At 38.2% G+C, this 20,207-nt stretch overlaps 5 protein-coding genes and 1 non-coding gene across 7 annotated transcripts; 2 read left to right on the top strand and 4 right to left on the bottom strand.

Annotated features, from left to right (window-relative positions):
- Positions 1–104: 104 nt before the first annotated feature.
- On the bottom strand, positions 105–3,053 carry LOC108842377 (pentatricopeptide repeat-containing protein DOT4, chloroplastic). Its single transcript, XM_018615272.2, has one exon. It carries the CDS (start codon positions 2,927–2,929, stop codon positions 317–319), a length of 2,613 nt encoding a protein of 870 aa, XP_018470774.2. The 5' UTR covers positions 2,930–3,053; the 3' UTR covers positions 105–316.
- Positions 3,054–3,121: 68 nt separating this feature from the next.
- On the top strand, positions 3,122–4,286 carry LOC108842379 (uncharacterized). 2 transcript variants are annotated; one of them, XM_018615275.2, is made up of 4 exons: positions 3,122–3,303; positions 3,460–3,801; positions 3,883–3,987; positions 4,072–4,286. In XM_018615275.2, exons 1-4 carry the CDS (start codon positions 3,231–3,233, stop codon positions 4,158–4,160), a joined length of 609 nt encoding a protein of 202 aa, XP_018470777.2. In that variant the 5' UTR covers positions 3,122–3,230; the 3' UTR covers positions 4,161–4,286. The 2 variants fall into 2 exon arrangements, with proteins under 2 accessions (XP_018470777.2, XP_018470776.2); XM_018615274.2 differs by having other exon boundaries at positions 3,883–4,286.
- Positions 4,238–5,518, bottom strand: LOC108842380 (60S ribosomal protein L11-2). The gene is made up of 5 exons (XM_018615276.2): positions 5,373–5,518; positions 5,163–5,270; positions 4,962–5,004; positions 4,687–4,882; positions 4,238–4,600 (listed from the first exon to the last, which is right to left on the bottom strand). Exons 1-5 carry the CDS (start codon positions 5,373–5,375, stop codon positions 4,402–4,404), a joined length of 549 nt encoding a protein of 182 aa, XP_018470778.1. The 5' UTR covers positions 5,376–5,518; the 3' UTR covers positions 4,238–4,401.
- A 23-nt stretch (positions 5,519–5,541) lies between these two features.
- On the bottom strand, positions 5,542–5,614 carry TRNAE-CUC (transfer RNA glutamic acid (anticodon CUC)). The gene has a single exon. It is a non-coding gene; the product is annotated as a tRNA-Glu (tRNA).
- A 314-nt stretch (positions 5,615–5,928) lies between these two features.
- Positions 5,929–8,975, bottom strand: LOC108843062 (shaggy-related protein kinase eta). Its single transcript, XM_018616150.2, has 8 exons — positions 8,731–8,975; positions 7,446–7,952; positions 7,311–7,367; positions 7,071–7,211; positions 6,920–6,970; positions 6,730–6,825; positions 6,558–6,641; positions 5,929–6,466 (listed from the first exon to the last, which is right to left on the bottom strand). The coding sequence occupies exons 1-8, from the start codon at positions 8,743–8,745 to the stop codon at positions 6,269–6,271; spliced, it is 1,149 nt and encodes a 382-aa protein (XP_018471652.2). The 5' UTR covers positions 8,746–8,975; the 3' UTR covers positions 5,929–6,268.
- A 6,086-nt stretch (positions 8,976–15,061) lies between these two features.
- Positions 15,062–16,994, top strand: LOC108835990 (CBL-interacting serine/threonine-protein kinase 12). The gene has a single exon (XM_018609204.2). The coding sequence runs from the start codon at positions 15,211–15,213 to the stop codon at positions 16,699–16,701; it is 1,491 nt and encodes a 496-aa protein (XP_018464706.2). The 5' UTR covers positions 15,062–15,210; the 3' UTR covers positions 16,702–16,994.
- The last annotated feature ends 3,213 nt before the right edge of the window (positions 16,995–20,207 follow it).

Raw genomic sequence — 20,207 nt, 5'->3', positions numbered from 1 at the left:
AATGCTGCACATGCGGCTGAACATGGTTCAGCTGATCAAAATCAAAATTTGAACTTGTCGTTGGTTGGTTCTTACCATATTATATAAATAATTGAGAAATTGAATAAAGTAATAACCGAATCGAGCAAATAAAATAACATGGTTATGTTTTCCTTTGAATCAATGATACTATCATGAACAAGTATGGCTCCAACCAAAGATCCAGCCTGTTCATGTTCTATTGCTTCAGTTTTTTCAATGATTAAATCAACACCGGTCCAACCATAAACCGTCTCCGTAACTACAACTTATTATTACATAAAGCAGTTCAGTTTTTTTACCAGAAACCTCTGCAAGAACAATGTCCATCTTTAAAATGATGGAACCGGTTTGAATCTCTTAAGACAATCTCCCTTCCGGTTAACTTAGACATGAACTTGGCCATTTCATGACAGTCTCCACACACTCTTAGATTCTTAGTAACTCTTATGATCTTTCCATGTCCAGAGGTTAGTATCCCCAACGCCATTGCTAGCTTCTCACTGTGACCACACAAAGCTTCTTCCTTCTCCATCTCTTCCGCATCTATCAACGCGTACTTAGTCAGCGGCGAGTACCCTTCTTCTCTCATTCTAGCTCTTACCCTCCTCAAAAGAGCTTCAATGTTTTCTGTTTCTGGATGTGAACTATCTCCAGCTACAAAAATGTTAACTCTGCCCTTTATCTCTATCCAGCTGCATCCTGGATTCTTTCTCAACCCTCGTTGGCCTATCCTCTTTCTCAGCCTCTTCACTTCTTCCCATATCTCAGCTTCAGCGTAGATATTCGCCATTAGCACATAGTACCCTGTGTTCTCTGGTTCGAGCTCAAAGACTCTCTCTGCAACTTTCTCAGCCAACTTAACATCGTGATGTATCCTGCATCCACACAGCAACGCTCCCCATATAGTAGCATCTGGCGGAATCGGCATGTTCTCTATGAACCGATAAGCTTTTAACAAGTCTCCGGTTCTTGCAAGCATGTCGACAATACAAGCGTAATGTTCTAGCGTTGGCTCAATCTTGCATTCGTGTCTCATGATGTTAAAGAATCTCCATCCTTCATCCACTAGTCCTGAATGGCTACAAGCGTAAAGCACAGAGACGAATGAGATTTCGTCAGGCTCTATACCCGCTTGTCTCTTTTGATTAAAAAGAGCGATCGCTTTTTTCCCAAACCCGTGCATCCCATATCCAGCAATCATCACAGTCCAAGAGACAAGATCCTTGGAAGCAATCTCGTCAAAGAGCAAACGCGCGAGCAACAACGCTCCACATTTAGCGTACATGTCCACAAGGGAATTAGCAACGTGCCTATCCGAGAAGTACCCGTTTCTCATGATGTAACCGTGGATCTCTCTGCCTTTGTCAAAAGCAGAGAGACTTGCACAAGCCGGAAGAACACACACAACGGTTCTCTCATCAGGAACAAACCGTTTTTCTTCCAAGAGCAGATTAAACAGGCTTAGAGCTTCGTTGGCGTAACAGTTCTTTGAGTAGCCACCAATGATAGTGTTCCACGAGATAATATCCCTCGCAGGCATCTCAGAGAAAACTAACTCAGCCTCTTGCATGCTTCCACATTTGGCGTACATATCCATCAGAGCGTTTGATAAAAAGATATCAAACCCCATATCGTTTTCCTTTATCCACTCATGGACTCGCTTACCTTCGTCCAATAACCGATTACGAGCACAACAGTTCAAAACCGCAGTGACGGTATACACATCAGGACTAATACCTTCTTCCTCTTCCATCTCTGCAAATAGCTTCACAGCTTCACCAGCCAAACCTTCCCTAGCGTAACCAGCAATCATGGAAGTATAAGACACAACACTTGTATCACTCATCTCAGTAAACACAGCTTTAGCAGAGTCTAGATCACCGCATTTCGAATACATATCAAGCAACGTATTACAAAACCGGTCTTCTCCACACATACAAGCTTTCACCCCAAGACCATGGACAGCTCTACCTAACGACACCAAACAAGAATCAGCACAGCCAGCGAAAACGCTGACAACGGTAGCTAAATCAAACTCCATCCCCGAACACAACATCTCCACAAACACACATAACCCCTCTTCCGTCAACCCGTTTGACACATACCCATTAATCATAGAATTCCAAGAAATAACATCTCTCTCAGTCATTTCATCGAACACCTTCCGCGCGCTTCCAACTCTCCCATTCTTCAAATAAAACGCCAACAACGAGTTCCCCACGGAGTTACACTCTCCAAACCCTAGTTTCAGAACATACCCATGAAGCTGCTCCCCTCCGTCAACGCTTCTCAAAGACGAAAAGCTCTTGGAAACGCAAGAAAACGTATACCCATCCATCGCAACACCAGACCCCATCATCTTCTCGAACAGCTCAATGCTCCCGCTAAAGTCGCCAGCTTTAGCGAGCTCGTTCATCAACACGTTCCAGAACAGAGCCTTCTCGATCTCGACTTGATCGAACACTCGTCTCGCCTCTCTCAAATCCCCGCAGTTCGTGTACATGAGCGCGAGTTTCGAGCCCATGTTGGAGTCCACCGCGAACCCGTTGCGACGGATAAAGGAATCGACTTCTCTGCCATGTTCGAGCGATCTCGTGTCCGCACAGAGCTGGAGAACAGAGCACAGCGTTCTCGGGTCGATGTCCCGTTTTCCGGATACGCGGAAGAGGAGTTTCACGGCGCTGTCTAGGTCGCCTGATTCGCAGAGTCTACGTAATCGAGTGTTCGCGTCTGTTAAGGTTTGACGATCTCTGTGTTCGATAGAGACTGTTCTCAAAGATGCTTTGCTAAAAATCGAATCTTTTCGAAGTCTGGTGACGGTCGCGGTCTCTTTATTGGTTTGGGAGCTGCGAGAGGAAAAGAAAGAGAAGAAGCTTGAGGAAGAAAAATTCGCCGACAACATCGCCATGTCTTATCTTTCTCTGCTCATCAGACGAGAAAACGCGGGAAAGTTGGTCTGATATATACTAATACGCTTCTGTAAGAAAGAGGTTACTCTTCAGTCTTCTTCAGTAATAAAGTTTTGAGTTTTAAGTGAAAAGTGATGTTTTAAAAACCTCAGCTTTTACGGTCCACATATTTCTGATGAGCTGTCATTGGATTCGACATATAAAGGTTTTGGCTTGTTGTGAAGATTTGAAGCCAAAGAGGGAATCGAGAGGAGAGACTACGATTCACTTACGAGAAGATTTCTCACAGGGAAAGAAGCTATGGACTTGGCTCTTCATTTTCCTTCGTTGATCAAACAAGGATTCACCAGAGCCAATCATCTTCCTGTTCGAGGTAATCGACTCTACTTTACAATATATCATTACAGTAGAAATATGAGCCATTGCAATGCCGGCTGTTGAAGCTATCTTAAAGAGAGAACAACATTAGGAGCTGAGAGAGGGCCAATTTTTTCCTATGCAGCATAACTGAATTTAGACAGATTTGCAGATTCTCTTTCAACAAGCATTGGGCAGAGTTTTTCGAGAACAGCGTTTGATGGTGATAGAAGAAGCTGGCCTGGAGAGAAGGCTTGGTGGTCTTCCTCCCTAACTAGGAGATCCAAGAAAGGATCTGTTGTTTGTTGCAAGAATCCGTCTGATGAACAGAGCTCAGACTCGAGTAAATCGAAGCAAGAGGAGATCATTGCTCTCTTAAGTCGGATTCAAGCTTCAATCTCCAAAGGAGAGTCTCAGGGAGCTGATGAGAAGAACAGCAATGACTCTTGTGGGAATGGGTCGCTGAGTAAAGCTATTCTTGACGTTCTTGAGAAACCAAGAGAGAAAACTGAAGGTAATCAAAACGGTTCTGTGTTGATTCACAAATCACTGTTCTTGCAGTTAAGTTAATATAACCGACTTCTGCAAAATGTAGGAGATGCTGGTCTAAGGAAAGAGCCACCTAAGAGACAAGTAGCTCGGCCACCGTCTAGTTTTGCCAAGAGAGCTCCTACTAGACCATCTGCTTCAGATCCAAGAGGTAAGCTTCCAATAACAAAGAGCAGTATGGAAGAAACAGAGAAGGAAGAGAAACCTCCATTGATTGAAACTATGAAACTTGCAGAGCTCAAAGAAGTTGCAAAGAACAGAGGGCTCAAAGGATACTCAAAGCTAAAGAAGAGTGAGATTCTGGAGCTAATCAGATCCTCCTGAATTTAAATCTCAGTCCACATTCTCTCTGCTATGTAAATTAGAGAAACACAGATATGGCTTGGAGTTGTTTTTCAAAATAGATAAAGAGTTCTAAAATTGAAAACGATAACCTCCAAAAATTGTTCATATCTCGAGAGTACTTAAAAGGATTCTACCACAACAAGAAAGCCTTATCATCCAGAATCGCAAATTATAACAACTTGAAACAGAGCCAAAACACGACAAAACAAAACAAAACTCTTCAACCAGTGATGTTCTGAGACTTGTTGAGGATAACACCTTCATACTTAACTTGGAACCACTTCATGGCATCATCCTTTGTAACTCTATGTTGAATCCCAACGCGAGTCTTGCACCTACGGCGACGTGCAACACGGTATCCAGGACGCTCAAGAACAACATAGAAGTCCATTCCATAGATACCCGTAGAAGGATCGTACCTGAGATACAAGTAAAAAAATAATAAGAACATCCCTCTATTCCAAAAGAAACAAAGGGACTTTAGACCACAAAAGAAAACATTTACTTGATTCCGAGATCAATGTGCTCCTGGATACCGAATCCAAAACAGCCAGTGTCACTGAAGTTCCTCCTCAAAAGCTCGTACTCCTTCACTTTCAAACCACTCTCAAGAAGCTGCATTGCCTTGTCTCCTCTCACGGTGACGTAGCACGCAATCTTTTCGTTACGCCTAATACCGAACGACCTCACAGTGTACCTTGCTGTTTACACCATTCTAGACTCTCAGAAAATAAAAACAAAACATACAAGAGACTCTAAAGAGAATATGTTCAGACATACCCTTGGAGAAGACAGGGGTTTGACCACTGAGCTGTTCCAACACCTACACGAATAAACCAAACGATACAAATTTCAAGGCTTTATATCATTTGCTATGACTCTCACTCAATCCATTTCAGTGAAAGTCTTAAAATCCACCACAGTTGTAAAGTATTCTACTTAGTGTATCTAATGGGGGAAGCAAAAGAAGGAGAGAGGGACCTTGGAGGCACGGGTGAGACGATCACCACTCTCACCAACAGAGATGTTAAGGACGAGCTTCTGAACCTTGATATCCCTCATTGGGTTCGACAGCTTCTTCTCTGACGCCTGCCATCACGTCAAACAGAGTTATTAAAACCTCAAAAGAAAAAAAAAATGAAATCTTTTCATATAGAAACATTAAGCAGGAAGCAAATCTAAGGTACCAACCATCTCAGGATTCAGGGGATGCGAGAAAAACGAGGGAGCTGAGCAAAGAGTGTGGCAGACTAATAACGGCCGGTTGCGAGTGGCAATTATAAGAAGCGATTTAGGGTTTTACTTTGACGACCTTACCCTTAGCCTAGGTCAAAAATTATTTTGATTCGAAAAAAAAAGACTCCGTTGCCGGGACTCGAACCCGGGTCTCTCGGGTGAGAGCCGAGTATCCTGACCAGCTAGACTACAACGGATTTGTTATTTGCTCAAGCTCGGAAAATAATAACAAACAAACATAATGTAACTCCTTGACAACAATTCTTCCCTTCTTATAAGTCATAATTCAGAAAGAGAAGTCTTCAGATTTGCCATTGTAAGAAAGTGAGACATAAAGCAACCCATTTCATAAAATTTGGTAATAACAACAACAACAACATAGAAGAAGACAAAACATTCAAAAGGATACAGTAAACCAAAAAGAAAAAAATACAGAGCAACTACAGAAACTCCAGTCTTCCTCTTCTGGTAGACTTTTGGGGATCTCTTTGAGTAAAACATTCTTTTCACCTTCTGCTCAAACTTTACTATATAAAAATCTCTGACTAAACTCATTTACAGATGCAGAAAGAATGCAAACAAAAGAGGAGATTTTTGTTTCTTAACTTGAAAAAAAAAAGTAGTGAGAAAAATACAACTGAATAGCTTTCCTTGCAGATTTTGGGGAACAATGTTTACATAGAAGCTCTGTCTGTTTTGACCATCAAACTCGTCTTTAAGAAAGAACGTTCTTGGAACCGAGTCTGATAACTTCTAACTGTGTCCTCCACGTTTGCCTTCAACTACCTTCTGGCTCTGAGTAATGGTACATTTGTATATTAAAAATAAGGTTCTAGTTCTTTTGATCGTTTTTAAGTTCCAGACTGATTCACGAAACTTAGACCCAACTGTCTCTTGATATGGTCTGGAATCAGCTTGTTGACCAGCTCAGGTGAGGCACCAGCTACCTCTTGTTTGAAGTTGAAGAGTGGTGGGAAAGGACGTCCATTTGGTAAACGAGCATTTGGTTCTCTTAGCTCATCAAAGAAGGGATGTGCACAAGCTTCAAGCTGATATTAGCAGAAACAAAAAAAAGTTATTTAGAATTTCAGTTAGATTCTTAGAGAAAAGAAGAGAGATTAAAAGAGAAACAACACTCACCGCTGTGCATCTAAGACTTGGAGAGTACTGAAGCAGCCTTGATGCAAAATCAATGGCTTCTGGAGGCATCCTTTTGTGGAAAATCTAAAAAAAAAATCAAAAAAAAATGATTGATTAATATGGTTATGTTTGATGTATGATGTGCAAACAAACTGAGACAAAAAGAACAAACCTTGTGCCAAGGATGTGCCTTTATCTGCGGAAACCTAAAGTCTGTGTAATGTGGATTCATACAACGGATCTCTTCTCTAGTTGGTGTACCAAGAACCTGTTTTCAATAATAATCTTTATACAGTGAGGGTTTTGTAGCCTATGAATTCAAATTTTGCAAAACATCATTTATTAGAGAGATAGATACTTACTTTGATGATTTCAACGAGCTGATCCACAGCATTTTCTCCAGGGAACAGTGGCTGCACTCATAAGAACATGAAACCATTAAAATGAGTTTTAACAAGGGAAACAAAAGAGGGTGTGATTGGTGAAAAAAAAAAAAGAAAAAAAGCTGTTTACCTGACCAAGAAGAAGCTCAGCAAGAACACAACCAGCAGACCAGATATCGATGGAAGTTGTGTACTCCGTGGCACCGAATATGAGTTCAGGTGCACGGTAAAATCGCGAACATATGTAAGAAATGTTGGCTTCACCTTTAACCTGAACCCAAAAGATGTTTACATCATCAGTATCAACAATGTACAAATACTGCAAAAGTCTAAAGAGTTTTATTATATGTCTTTGGAAAGTAAGTCTTACAAGCTGTTTAGCACTTCCAAAGTCACAGATCTTGACTTGATGAGTAAGAGGATCAACCTGTAGTATAAAGACAAAGATTAGCAAAGAAAAGAAAAACTTAGAGAAGTATAACAAAAGTTCAAAATCTTAACATACCAGAAGATTTTGAGGCTTTAGATCTCTGTGACAGACTCCAGCAACATTGTGAACATAGGCGAGACCTCGGAAGATCTGGTACATATAGAGTTTAACGTAGACAAGAGGCATCCTCTGGTTAGCAGTGCTGTAATGTTTAAGAACACGGTACAAGCTCTCAGGGACATACTCCATGACCAGATTGAGGAACAGCTCGTCTTTACTCGTGGTCGAAAAGAAGCAATGCTTCAAACAGACGACGTTGGGATGGTCCATCACGCGCATCAGCTGAAGCTCTCGGTTCTTGTACCTCCTGTCTTGCAGAACCTTCTTTATCGCCACTGTCTCTCCTGTCTCCAGACACTTGGCCTGGAAAACTATCCCGAAGGAGCCCGTGCCGACGACTCGCTCCGCCATGTAACTTATCGTCTGTTTTGGTTCTCCGTTTTTGCCGCCGATGGTGGTGGAGATTATGTGACCGGTGACTTGATCGTGTCCTCCTCCGTCAACTACAGCAGCCGGCATCTCCTGTTAAGACACAAAGCTTGTAAGGGTCAGCAATTTAAAAAAAAAATAAAAAATAAAAATTGGCTCCACTTGAGAATCCAACAGACAAAAGCTATTAAAAGAAAAGCATAATGCTTGGTCTGAGAATCAAAAGAATAAAACTTTAACTAGTCAAAAAGATTGGTTAAGGAATTAGCCGTTACGCATAAAAAAAGAAAGATATATTGTACTACTTTTGGTCACGCGAGAAGAATGGTAAACAAAAGGAGAAACGCATCATAATAATAACAAAACAAGAATGAATATATTGTTCGATTATTATGGATCTAGGGACTAGAGTACAAACTGTGGATTCAAGGTCACAGATCGAGATCGATAGCCAATGAATCAAACAAAGTAAAATTTACAGAAAAGATTGCTTAATTTTACAAATCTCAGGAGATTACCAAATCACTCTCTTTTTTTCCTATTTAAGTAAAAAAGCTAAAGAAGAGTTTAGCTTGTCCAGAAACAAACACTTATTAAAGCAAACATTTGTAGAGATCTCAGAGTAACTCAAAACAAAAAAAAAAAGAAATGAACTTTTGGCAAACCCAGAACTCAAAAACCCTTTCATGCTTCAAGACAAACTAACTACAGATTCCTTAATCCCCAAAAAGACAAAAAAAAAACTATAAGAACAAGTTTCTCCGACCAAAGCTCTTTGCGCAAAGACCACTAACTAACTGTACAAAACAAAACAGAAAACAGGATCTTCCCAGAAAGACAAGAGACAGAGGAAAGAAAAAAGTAAACTTACCCTATCGTCAGCCATGTCGTTAGAGGCACAGAGAAGAGAAGAGAAGAGAAGAGAAGAGAAGAGAAGAGAGTGTGAGAGAGAGAGAATAGGGTTTGAGAGAACAAATGGATTTCAATTAGTTTGGTTGGTGATGATCATGGTGGAGAGAGAAGAGGGAGATGAGATGAGATGAGAGAAGAGAAGAGAAGAACAAGGCCATGTGAATCCAGCTCTATCTCTCTTTTTATTTCTCTCTCTCTCTACGCTTTCCGTTTTCTTCGCCATCTTCTTTCGTTTACAAAAAAAAATTGTTTATTAGAGAAAGTTACGTAAACACCCTCGAGTTTGCTGTCTAATTACGCAGACAAAGGACTATTCTGTTTGTGGAAATTTCGTGATCAAAGACATCAATGTTGTTGTCGGTCAAATTTCGTTAGTTAAGTTCTAACTTGGTATTTTTATTAATAATGCAAATTAAAAATGTTCTGCTAGAATTGTCAATTGTCACATTTTCATCTGAATTTTTATAAGACTGAAATTAATAAAATAAATCACTTTTAACTGTAAAACTATCTAGATTTTTTTATTGGCTATCATAGGAATAAAAATCTCGTCGAAATGTGATAGCAATAATCATGCATTTTATACAAAATTGTATGTATGTGCCAGGTAAGTGGTCTAAAACATCTATATGTACAGATAAATTCGAAGTTTAACAAAAACATGTAAGATAATAAATAAATAAAAGTTAGAGCATATGATGAACCGGAACAAAATTGTCAAAGATCCAAGTTTTGACCATTTGGCGGGAATTAGACATTGATGCAAGAAAATGGCATTTATGTTTCGTTGGTCTTTAGCTTTTTAATGTTTTCTAATTTTATAACTAAATTTTGGACTTGTAATGTCTTTCGTTATTGTGTAGCTTTACTTATTGTGTTTTGTTTTTTCTTTATATTTGTTTCTGGAAATATCAATATAAAAACCAATGATGATAATGATAGCACTACTAGCATTTGTACAAGACAACAACAAAAAAATACTAATTTAATTTTCTTTTTGATCAATTATGCATGGGACATACATGCTTTTGGCGGTATAGATTTACATTACAAGTTTGTGTATTTTCTTTAGGCACAATAATTCATATGTTAGTGTATTTATATTATCCAATCCCAGCAACCAGTTTAAATGCTCATATACATTCGGTTTTAGATGCATATTTCTGTATATAACTTGTTAAGTACTCGTATGGATTCTTCTTAAACATGAATGAGCTTTGCAAAATAGTGAAATTATTTTGATGATATAACTTTATATATTAATTATAAATTTTTAAAGAATTATCATGGCTTATGTCTTTCATTGCACTATTTTCAGTGTGACGAAAATACAGACACCTAATATATATACGATGTAACGATGCTGTTATCTTATTGTACTACTATTGGATCATAGAAAAAATGAATTGGAACAAAAGCAGTCTCACTAGATAAGCTTTTGGGTTGTTTTTAGTAGATAACATATTTTATATGAATAACGGGATAAACAATGTTTAGATAAAAAATGATTACTATGTTCTGTTTTAAAATCTTAAATTATAAAGCTTTTTTTTAGCAACACTTAAATTATATAGCTAATACTCTTATGATACGGGAAAGCACGATAACGTGCACCATGTGACAGGGGTTCTGGAGCCGAGGTAGAGAACGAAGAACTAATAATTTGCATAACATTATTTGACTATATTTACTTAAGGAATAATAAGATTACATAAAATGAGAGGCATAGTTAAGTATAATTATTATTTTTTTAAAGAATGATAATTGGCTCAAATGAAAGGTTAGGTAACACAAAAACCTAAAATCAAGTTTCTTTTTTTTTCTTAGCTAACAGATAACCGTTGGCAAAAGACAAGAAAAAAATATTACTAATAAGTAACACCTTCGCAGCCTCTTCAAGCTAGCATATTACTTGCCATTTCTTCAAGCATCCCAAGCTGTTTTCATAATATCTCCATTAATCTGAAGTTTTGTTTCTACATATTAAGCTATGTACAGGTTTTATATCATTTTAAAATTGTATTCCGAGTGAATATACTTTCAGAAATTTATCAAATATGAAATGATAGGATTAGTAGGCGTTGAAACTCGGTGTATATAGATTATGAAAATGGCGAAGACAGAAGGATTTGACTGGTGGGCTGGCAGTCGGTGGAATGGAGATGGGGCTGGTCAAAGCTTCAAACTTATTTTAGTCAAACTTCTTACTTCTCAGCAGCAACCACTTTGCCTCTCTGTCATTTTTATTAGTATTAAAAACCAGTGACTGTTTCTGCTGTTATCGAGCGTAAAGCCCTTACAGTGAACTCGTCACTATCATATGAATAAACACAGAAGCCCATTATGACCCTTGTTTTATATAACTCGTTGATAATGGGCTTTTAATACGGGTCCATTTATTATATACAAATACAGCAGAAAGATAGAGGATAAATGGCCGAGATTTGTGCAGATGGATTGGGATTTGCCTAGTCGTAACACCAAATAAATCTTGTTCGGCGGTGATAATGAAGTGATCATACTATTTGGTACATCATATATGTATTTGATATTTTGTTATCATGGTCCATAATATCGTGTTGCAATCTTCAGGCTCTTCCAAACAAACCCATTGAATGTTTGGTTCGGTGAATCCAATATTCTTTTCTGGAAACAGGATATTTTTCCCGGCTTGCTTCAGTATAGTTACAACAAATCATAATCCACATGTTGCAGTAGGGGTGTAAACTGATAGCATTTTCTTTATTCAAGAAAACATGTTCAAACGAAACGTAATTAATTTTAGACATGTAACATTTATAGGCCCTTTTCTACAATGTTGCCATGTGTGGTCAACGTGTACTATGTTGTTTTCATTGGGTTAATCGGTACCACTCTAGACCCAGTTGGGTTTATAATGAAATGTTGACAAAAAAAGAGGTATCTAACTTCAGAATTCAGATATCTAAACTCCAGCCCAAACCCAAGTGGGACTTCTGGGAGTTCACGGACTTTCTGCCGTTAGCGTAAAAACACGATCCACTTCCGTAATAAAATCTTTAACGTTTTGAGGTCAATTATATAAATATTATTAAGTAATTAAGCTGTCTATTTATTGGTTTACGATTGTTACATCATGGAAACATGAGTTAATATATTGTTGACCAACCACCACTTGTATCGTCTTAACCTATCAGATTCAAGGGGATATAACTATTAACTACGTTATCATTTCCATCATTATCGTACCAAATGGACTATCTAACCTTTTCATATATATACACATGACTTGCTTATAATAAACTCTTAACCAGACCGACCATTACGTACATCGACCTACGGGGGCCACCGACTCTCTTCAACAACAGTTTCCGAAAATTTGACTTTCGCTTAGAAGAAACTAATTAGTTAGATTTTTTTGATTAAACCATTTAAAATAGTTGAATTAATTTTCGTTACTAGTATTCGATAAGCAGTTTGGCGTATAATCACTTGCTAATTTCACGCTTATTGTTTTCTGTCAACGCTATAGCTGGATTACGTAATTTTCGTGTGCGTTCCATGTAAAGACAACCACAAAACGTTTCATGTGGCAATCCAACGGCTCTGATTTAACTCACAGCTGTTCTATTCAAAGTACGTGGGGCCCAAATACAGACCAGATAGAAAAGTAACTCGACACCACTTAAAATAAAGCAATCGTTAAGAATCTGACACGTGTAGGCAAATCTAGTAACCATCGCTTTGAAATTGAATTAACAGCCGCAAAAGAAAATGATGTCAGCTCTTCACTACGTGGGTCATGTTGTGTGGTAGAAAATGATATGTTTACATGCATTAGTAAATCTACGATCTAGATTCGTCTCGAGACCACCAATTTGGCCCACTCAAATAGCGGTGCTAATTGTCTTTCCCTACGATTAATCAAAGTTTAAAAACTTTTAACAACATTTTGCTGTATTCTACTAGTAGTTGGATATTTTTATTCCTTACGGGTAATTAACAATTAAAATGATGAGTTCGTAATACTCCTTCAGTTTTAAAAGATCTATATTCTAGAATTTTTACATATATTAAGAAAACATATTAAATTTGTATAGTTTTTATGATTTTTTTTTCAAAGTTTTAAGCCAATAAAAATCCAATAAATAATTTTTTTTGAAATTTACAATTATTTAATAAATATGCATTGGAAATACAAAAAAATAGATCTTGTAGAAACAATTTTTTTTTATAGAATATGGATCTTTTAGAAATGGAGGAAATACAATTTTAACAAAATTATTTGTAAATACAAATCCAAATAAATATTGTTTTAAGCTTCTAGTTGCTATGAATCAACCAATTATATTGTGATTTGGATTTAACATCACTTTAAAAGCCTTAAATGCAGGGTGTAGTTTTTAAATAATTAAAACAAATCAGTTTTAAAGAAAAAGAATAGATGTACCACCGTCACTTATCTCTTAGACTATATTTGTGAAGTGATTTTGTCATATGTCATATGTACAATCAGTTTCACAAAACAAATATGACATAGCTATTAAAATTGATGACATGGTTTCCAAAAAATATGACATGGATAATTTTATTTAATGTTGATTTATATTTTTGGCAAACTTATTAGAATATGGTAATAATTCATATATTACATTTAGTATTGATATCTTTTTGTAAACTTTTTTAAAATATGGTAATAGCTCATACATTATATATAAAATAAATATATTCATATATAACATTTCAAATTTCGAAATATTATTATTTTGTATAATTACACAATTTGTATTACTAAAACTTTCAAAATTTCTACAATTTTTAAAAAAATTAAATATCTAATCGTAAAATTATTAGTTTCTTATATATCAACAATTTTTATAAATATTGTTTAGGCTAAATTTTTTATAATTATACAATTTATATCATTTTTATTAGTTTTATACAAATTGATTTAATATATATCAAATATATTAAATATTAGTAAGAAAATAATAAAATCTATAAAATTTAATAAAATTTATTTTAAATGTAAGTTAGATTTAAAAAATTAGTAAGAAAATAATACTCCCTCTGTTTTTTAAAGATAGATGTTTTAGAAAAATAAATTATTTCATAAAGATGTATTTTTTATGTTTTCTATACAAAAATTGCAAATTTCAATAAAATTGATTGAATTTATTGAAAGACTGTTGGTTAAAATGCATTGGAATTTGATAATTTCTAAAAATGATGTATAGTTAATGTGTTTTATTAATATGTGTGAAAACACTAAAACATACATCTTTAAAAAACAGAGGGAGTAAAATCTATAATATTTAATAAAATTTATTTTAAATGTAAGTTAGATTTAAAAAATTTCTTACTGCACATCATGTGTTTTGACAGTTCTATTTTATCACTCAACAATTTTGTTGCGTGATTGTTTGACATTAATGGTTCTAAAAATGAACATTATTAGCAAAACATAGCTATGATAATGACATTTTGTTTGTTGGTTGGAATATAAGATTTTGTTAACCATGATAATGACATGTTTTCGTATTGAAGTATTCGTAGCAAACAAGTGGTGGTATTCTGGTGAAGAAGCATGACACACAACATTTTGAATAAGTGCAGCAACTAATATCACAAAAATTATAAACAACCTTTTCCTTTTGAATAAGTGCAGCAAAATATCACAACAATTGTAAACAAAGAACTAAAATAAGAAAATAATTTAAATACAGGTTGTAATAGTTAAACATTGACATAATTAAAAACTGGTTTTTGTTCACGAGAATGATGATCTCACACTTACTCAAAAATGCTCATCGCGTCTAAAATTTGCAACAAGAATATATTCGCCGGCTTCCAATAAATATTTTAAAATGGCAAGTTGAGATTTTTCTGAAACACGTTATAATGTTAATCTTTGCTTTTTCTCTAAACCGAAACAAATTATTTCTTTTGGGAAATGATTAGTAATTATTGTAAACGCATTAATCAAGACGATACAGTACTTTAAAAGAATCATTAACATGCATAAACCCAAAAATTAAAATTCAAAAAAGTTTAATTACAAAGCTATACAGATACAAGTCGATGTCGCAAGTAGTCGACTTATAATAAAGAAAGAAAAATAATTTATTATAAGTTTTGTCTTTATGGGAAACACTCATAAGTCATAAGCATATTCCCTAATATATACGGTAACGATGCAAAACAGAGCCAATGCTATTTCTAGTGAACCCCTAAAAACAGAGATAGAGAGAGAGAGAACATCTTCTTCTTCAACATCTCGAAAAAACCCACAAACCAGAGAGAATCAACGAATCCACAGGTGAGGAATTCGAAATCCAAGCGAGGCCCCGAACTCGCTCAGATTCTCGGTTTCTCCACCGACTCGATCTTCGTAAAAGACGAGATTTTTATTTCACACAGAACAGAACCCATCATAAAGGTTTCAACTTTCTCCATCCCCATGTCGGAACCAACGAAAGAAACATCTCTCCCCAAGGAGAGAAGCAGCCCCCAACCACAAGCTCTGATCCTGGGCCGCTACGAAATGGGGAAGCTCCTGGGCCACGGGACCTTCGCCAAGGTCTACCTCGCGCGGAACGTGAAAACAGGGGAGAGCGTCGCCATCAAAGTCATCGACAAGGAGAAGATCCTCAAAGGCGGTTTAATCGCCCACATCAAACGCGAGATCTCCATCCTCCGCCGCGTCCGCCACCCGAACATCGTCCAGCTCTTCGAGGTCATGGCCACCAAGTCCAAGATCTACTTCGTCATGGAGTACGTCAGGGGAGGCGAGCTCTTCAACAAGGTCGCTAAAGGGCGGCTCAAGGAGGAGGTCGCCCGACGGTACTTCCAGCAGCTAATCTCCGCCGTCACGTTCTGCCACGCCCGCGGCGTCTACCACCGCGACATCAAGCCCGAGAACCTCCTCCTCGACGAGAACGGGAACCTCAAAGTCTCCGACTTTGGTCTCTCCGCGGTGTCGGACCAGATCCGGCAAGACGGGCTTTTCCACACCTTCTGCGGAACCCCTGCTTACGTGGCGCCAGAGGTTTTGGCTAGGAAAGGTTACGACGCTGCTAAGGTTGATATCTGGTCTTGCGGTGTTGTCTTGTTCGTGTTGATGGCTGGTTACCTCCCGTTTCATGATCGTAACGTGATGGCCATGTATAAGAAGATATACAGAGGTGAGTTTAGGTGTCCCAGGTGGTTCTCTCCCGAGCTCACGAGGCTTTGTTCTCGTCTTCTCGAGACGAACCCGGAGAAACGGTTTACGTTCCCTGAGATTATGGAGAACTCTTGGTTCAAGAAAGGGTTTAAGCATGTTAAGTTCTACGTGGAAGATGACAAGCTTTGCAACGTTGTTGATGATGATGATATTGATGATGGGTTGGAGACTGGCTCCGTGGAGTCTGATCGGTCTTCCACCGTCTCTGAATCGGATGTTGAGTATTTCAAGCCCGCGAGGAGGGTTGGAGCCTTGCCTAGGCCTGCGAGTTTGAATGCTTTTGATATCATATCGTTCTCGCAAGGGTTTGATTTGTCTGGTCTGTTTGATGATGATGGTGAAGGGTCTAGGTTTGTCTCGGGAGCTCCGGTTTCGAAGATTATATCGAAGCTGGAGGAGATTGCGAAAGTTGTGAGCTTTACGGTGAGGAAGAAGGATTGTAGGGTGAGTCTTGAAGGTTCGAGACAAGGAGTGAAAGGTCCTTTGACTATCGCTGCTGAGATATTCGAGTTGACGCCGTCTTTGGTTGTTGTGGAAGTTAAGAAGAAAGGAGGAGATAAGACTGAGTATGAAGAGTTTTGTAACAAGGAGTTGAAACCGAAGTTGCAGAACTTGACGGCTGATGATGATGAGCCTGTGGCGGCGGCTTCAGCCGTTGATGAAACCGCGTCTGCAATCGCGGCGAATTCTCCGCCGGTTTGTTTCTTGCCTTCTGACACAGAGTAGAAGATGAGATCATGAGGGTTTTTGTTAACTGTACTGATGATGGGAAAAAAGCTGCTTAGGGTTGGTGAAATGTAGAGCCAAAGTACGTGACGTTATGTGTTATGTTGTTTTACAGTTGGAGAGATCGTTAGAGAAATGAGATACAAGACTTTGAGTTATGTTTTTTTACTAACCTTTTAGCAGTTTTTTTTTGTGTTCTTGTGTTGTGTGTGTTGGAGAGTTTGTAAACAGTTTCGTATCAGATCTCTTAATATGTATAAAACAAATCAAATAAAGGAACTTGTTTTCTTCTTCTTAAGAGTCCTTTTTTTTGTTATCTAATAATGGTTTCTATGTGTAGAAGGTTGGTTCTGTTTGTGGTTTGTCTTTTATTTGCTTAAAATGGGTAATGAAACAACAAGAGAAAGACGTTCTTGTTCTTCTTCTTTTTTTTTGTTGACTCTTGAAGATTTGAATGGTGGAAAGTTCAGATAGTGAGTATTCAGGAGTTTTAACTATTTGTGGGTTAAGAAATTGACATGTACCATGTGGAGTGTTTTTGTCACTGTGTTAAAAGCAAGTTGGTTTTGGGAAGGATGAAAGCAATTTGTCACGGCTTGGCTTTTTCTAGTAAATTATTATATACTGTATGTATGATTTGATTTGATTTGACAATCACAGATACGAAAAGGTTTTGTTTTTTGCTTGATGTGGCCAAGCTTGCTCGATTCTACATGTGAGTGTAAAGCATATATGTTTGTGATGCTGATATGAATGATGCATTAATGATGCAAATTTCTTTCGGAGCTTTTGTTTGAATGTGATTATTGATAATCTGTTTTATTCTTTTCCCTCTATTGTTTGAAAAGATGGTATCTGGCAATACTATCAGCGAGGATTAGTTTTATGTAAATGATGAACATAATAACCTGCTGAGGAAAAAAGGAAACAGAAGTTTTACTCTAAATTTAGAAAGCCACAAGTTCAGATCTTCCTTGTCTCTTCTTCATGTAAATAATGGTTCTTGCAAGTGGTGTCTGTGACCCAATTTATCAGAACCAACCACATGCTCCTATTAAAGCCCATTTGAAAATGTCTTTTAGTTCTTTTTTATAGGAAACTTCTAAATTGCATATAAATAATAGTGGTACAAATCTTTATAAGATAACTGGACAATGTATATTTAATAAAATAATTTAAAAGTTTGTGTAGAAAAGAAATTTTTGATATTAAATGGAATTTTGAAAACATAATACGTTTGATACAGCATCTGTTAGAAACTGTTGACAAAAAAAAAGACATCTGTTAGAAAGTTAGAAACTCGTTAATACTGAATTGTCAGCCTTAATTATGTACAGTATAATTTTTGTTAACACTGAATTTAATTTATTTGAAATGACCCAACATAAGACAATATAACAAAACATTAAAACAACAAAAGAGTCATAACCTTGAGACCACAGTTATGACTGGAATGATACCAAAAGATACCAATAGGTATCATCAAATGACCCAACATAACCTCGAGATTTCTCTCCCAGGCACTACTTCCAAGGCGAGGAGCTCTTTGAAGACCAACGGATATTAGCTTGAAAGTGACTACTCACTTTCTTTCCTCAGAAGGCAAGAATTCACTGGATACTTCCAAACCTCTCGCAAGAAAACCCTAGTTTTTAACCCGAACTAGCATCCTCCAAGAACTCGATCTAACTCCACAACATTCGCAAAATCTCGATTCCAAAGCAACTCCTTCGTCTGCAATCTGTTTTCTCAAGATCTGCAACAGAAACGGCCCTCAACCATCAATCTCTCCCACACTACAAAGATCTCAGGTCCCACCTACTTTCAATCCAACAAGCCAGAGTGTCTTACCATAGTAAGCGTGTGTTAGGAGTCGACAAAAACTCCTCCAGCAGCGATTACTACTACAACTCCATGGCGTTCAGATACACTGAGAAAGAGAAAGGCAAGCAACAACTGAGAGATGGAAACAAAAACAAGGTCCCCAGAATCAAGGCTCCGAGCATCGATACCTCTGCTCTAATAAAAGACAATGCTCTCACACTCATAGGGAGGATCACTAACCCGCAAGAACAGAAGATCTGGGCCCTAATCCCAGGTCTACCACGCAAATGGGACCTTCAAGGAAAAGCAGTTGGTTCAGACTTGGGGAATAACTGTTTCCAATTTCGCTTTGAAAGAGAAGAAGACTTGAGGAGGGTCCTCGACAACAGACCGTATCACTTCGCATACTGGATGGTCATCCTTCAGAGGTGGGAACCAGTGATATCTAACTCATTTCCTTCAATGATTCCCTTCTGGATCAGAATCAAAGGGATTCCTCTTCACTACTGGCAAGACGACATGGTATGCAGAGTGGGGAAAGAAGTGGGCATCCTGATGAACCACGAGTTAACAAAGACAACAGCAAGAGTACAAGTGTCAGTGGATGGTCTAAAGCCTTTGATAAAAGAGCTAATAATCGAATTTGACTCGGGGGAAGAGACCTCCATTACCCTAGAGTATGAGAGGCTGGAATATCACTGCACTCACTGCTACTCGCTATCACACGCGAGGAGAGACTGCCCACAGAGACTAGAAGAAGACTCAGCCTGGAACCAAATCCATAAGACAACTTCAGAAGGCTTTATCGAAAACCCAAACACCTCAAGAGTAAGGCCTCTACAAGTAGTTGAAAAGGAAAGAGAACAGAGCAAGGAAAGGACAGAACCTGTCCTCCACGCTTTCAGAGCAAGGGTAGACAGACACGGGAACCCATATGGGGAGAGAGTGAGCACGAAGCAGACTCGAGCACCCCCACCACCACCCAGCAAGAGATCTGACAATCCCTCTCAGCCTTTGGGGAACCAGAAATCTATGCAAGAAAGATCTCAACACCTACTCTCCCCACCCTTCACTCATCATAGACAGAGCAGCTACAGAGAGACGTCGAGAGGACGCAACCTCTTCCCCCAACGAAGCCAAGGGCAGTGGAGGGCTAAACAGCTGACAGGCCCAGAAGAGGAGCACACAAGAGATACAGAACCAGCTAACCCTCCACCTAGAGAAAGCCTCCTACCTGCAAACCCCCAGTCAATCGTAGCTGAACCAGGCATTAGAACAATGGATGAAGTACTAGAGGAGCTACATGAAACAACGAGACAATACCTGAATTGCCCTGACCCAGTCGAAGCAGCAGCAAGGAGACAAAGGGTCCTACAAGGAGATGCCTTGGGACAGACGGAAGAAGTGGCAGCTTCTATCATTGCTGCAGAGACTCGTAGGCACTACTTCTTCTCCCAAGGGGGAGGATCTGCAAGCAATCCTAATACTCCACCACCAATTCAAGCACCCTCTATTAACGGTCTTCCTCTCCCAGGATTCTCAAGTGCTAACGACCTACAGGACACTGTAGTAATCAACGTGGAAGAAAGAGACCATGGTGTGCATCCTGTCACCAGAGAAATGGACGTGACACCAAAGAGAGCTTCGGGAGGACCCGCGAAGTTGAAATCGATTGTCATTAG

This window comes from Raphanus sativus, chromosome 2 (genome assembly GCF_000801105.2).
Source record: "Raphanus sativus cultivar WK10039 chromosome 2, ASM80110v3, whole genome shotgun sequence".
Taxonomy (NCBI): domain Eukaryota; kingdom Viridiplantae; phylum Streptophyta; class Magnoliopsida; order Brassicales; family Brassicaceae; genus Raphanus; species Raphanus sativus.
The sequence above is the reverse complement of the archived record's forward strand: the minus strand, read 5'-3'. Positions and strand labels throughout refer to the sequence as shown.

Coding starts and splice junctions, on each gene's coding strand:
- LOC108842377 (XM_018615272.2), bottom strand. CDS start 2,929: ATGGCGATGTTGTCGGCGAATTTTTCTTCCTCAAGCTTCTTCTCTTTC.
- LOC108842379 (XM_018615274.2), top strand. CDS start 3,231: ATGGACTTGGCTCTTCATTTTCCTTCGTTGATCAAACAAGGATTCACC. Junction 3,304..3,459: donor CAATCATCTTCCTGTTCGAG/GTAATCGACTCT, acceptor ACAGATTTGCAG/ATTCTCTTTCAACAAGCATT. Junction 3,802..3,882: donor ACCAAGAGAGAAAACTGAAG/GTAATCAAAACG, acceptor TGCAAAATGTAG/GAGATGCTGGTCTAAGGAAA.
- LOC108842380 (XM_018615276.2), bottom strand. Junction 5,005..5,162: donor GTCTCACCCGTGCCTCCAAG/GTCCCTCTCTCC, acceptor TTATTCGTGTAG/GTGTTGGAACAGCTCAGTGG. Junction 4,601..4,686: donor CACATTGATCTCGGAATCAA/GTAAATGTTTTC, acceptor CTTGTATCTCAG/GTACGATCCTTCTACGGGTA.
- LOC108843062 (XM_018616150.2), bottom strand. Junction 7,212..7,310: donor TTGGAAGTGCTAAACAGCTT/GTAAGACTTACT, acceptor TTTTGGGTTCAG/GTTAAAGGTGAAGCCAACAT. Junction 6,826..6,919: donor AGCTCGTTGAAATCATCAAA/GTAAGTATCTAT, acceptor TATTGAAAACAG/GTTCTTGGTACACCAACTAG.
- LOC108835990 (XM_018609204.2), top strand. CDS start 15,211: ATGTCGGAACCAACGAAAGAAACATCTCTCCCCAAGGAGAGAAGCAGC.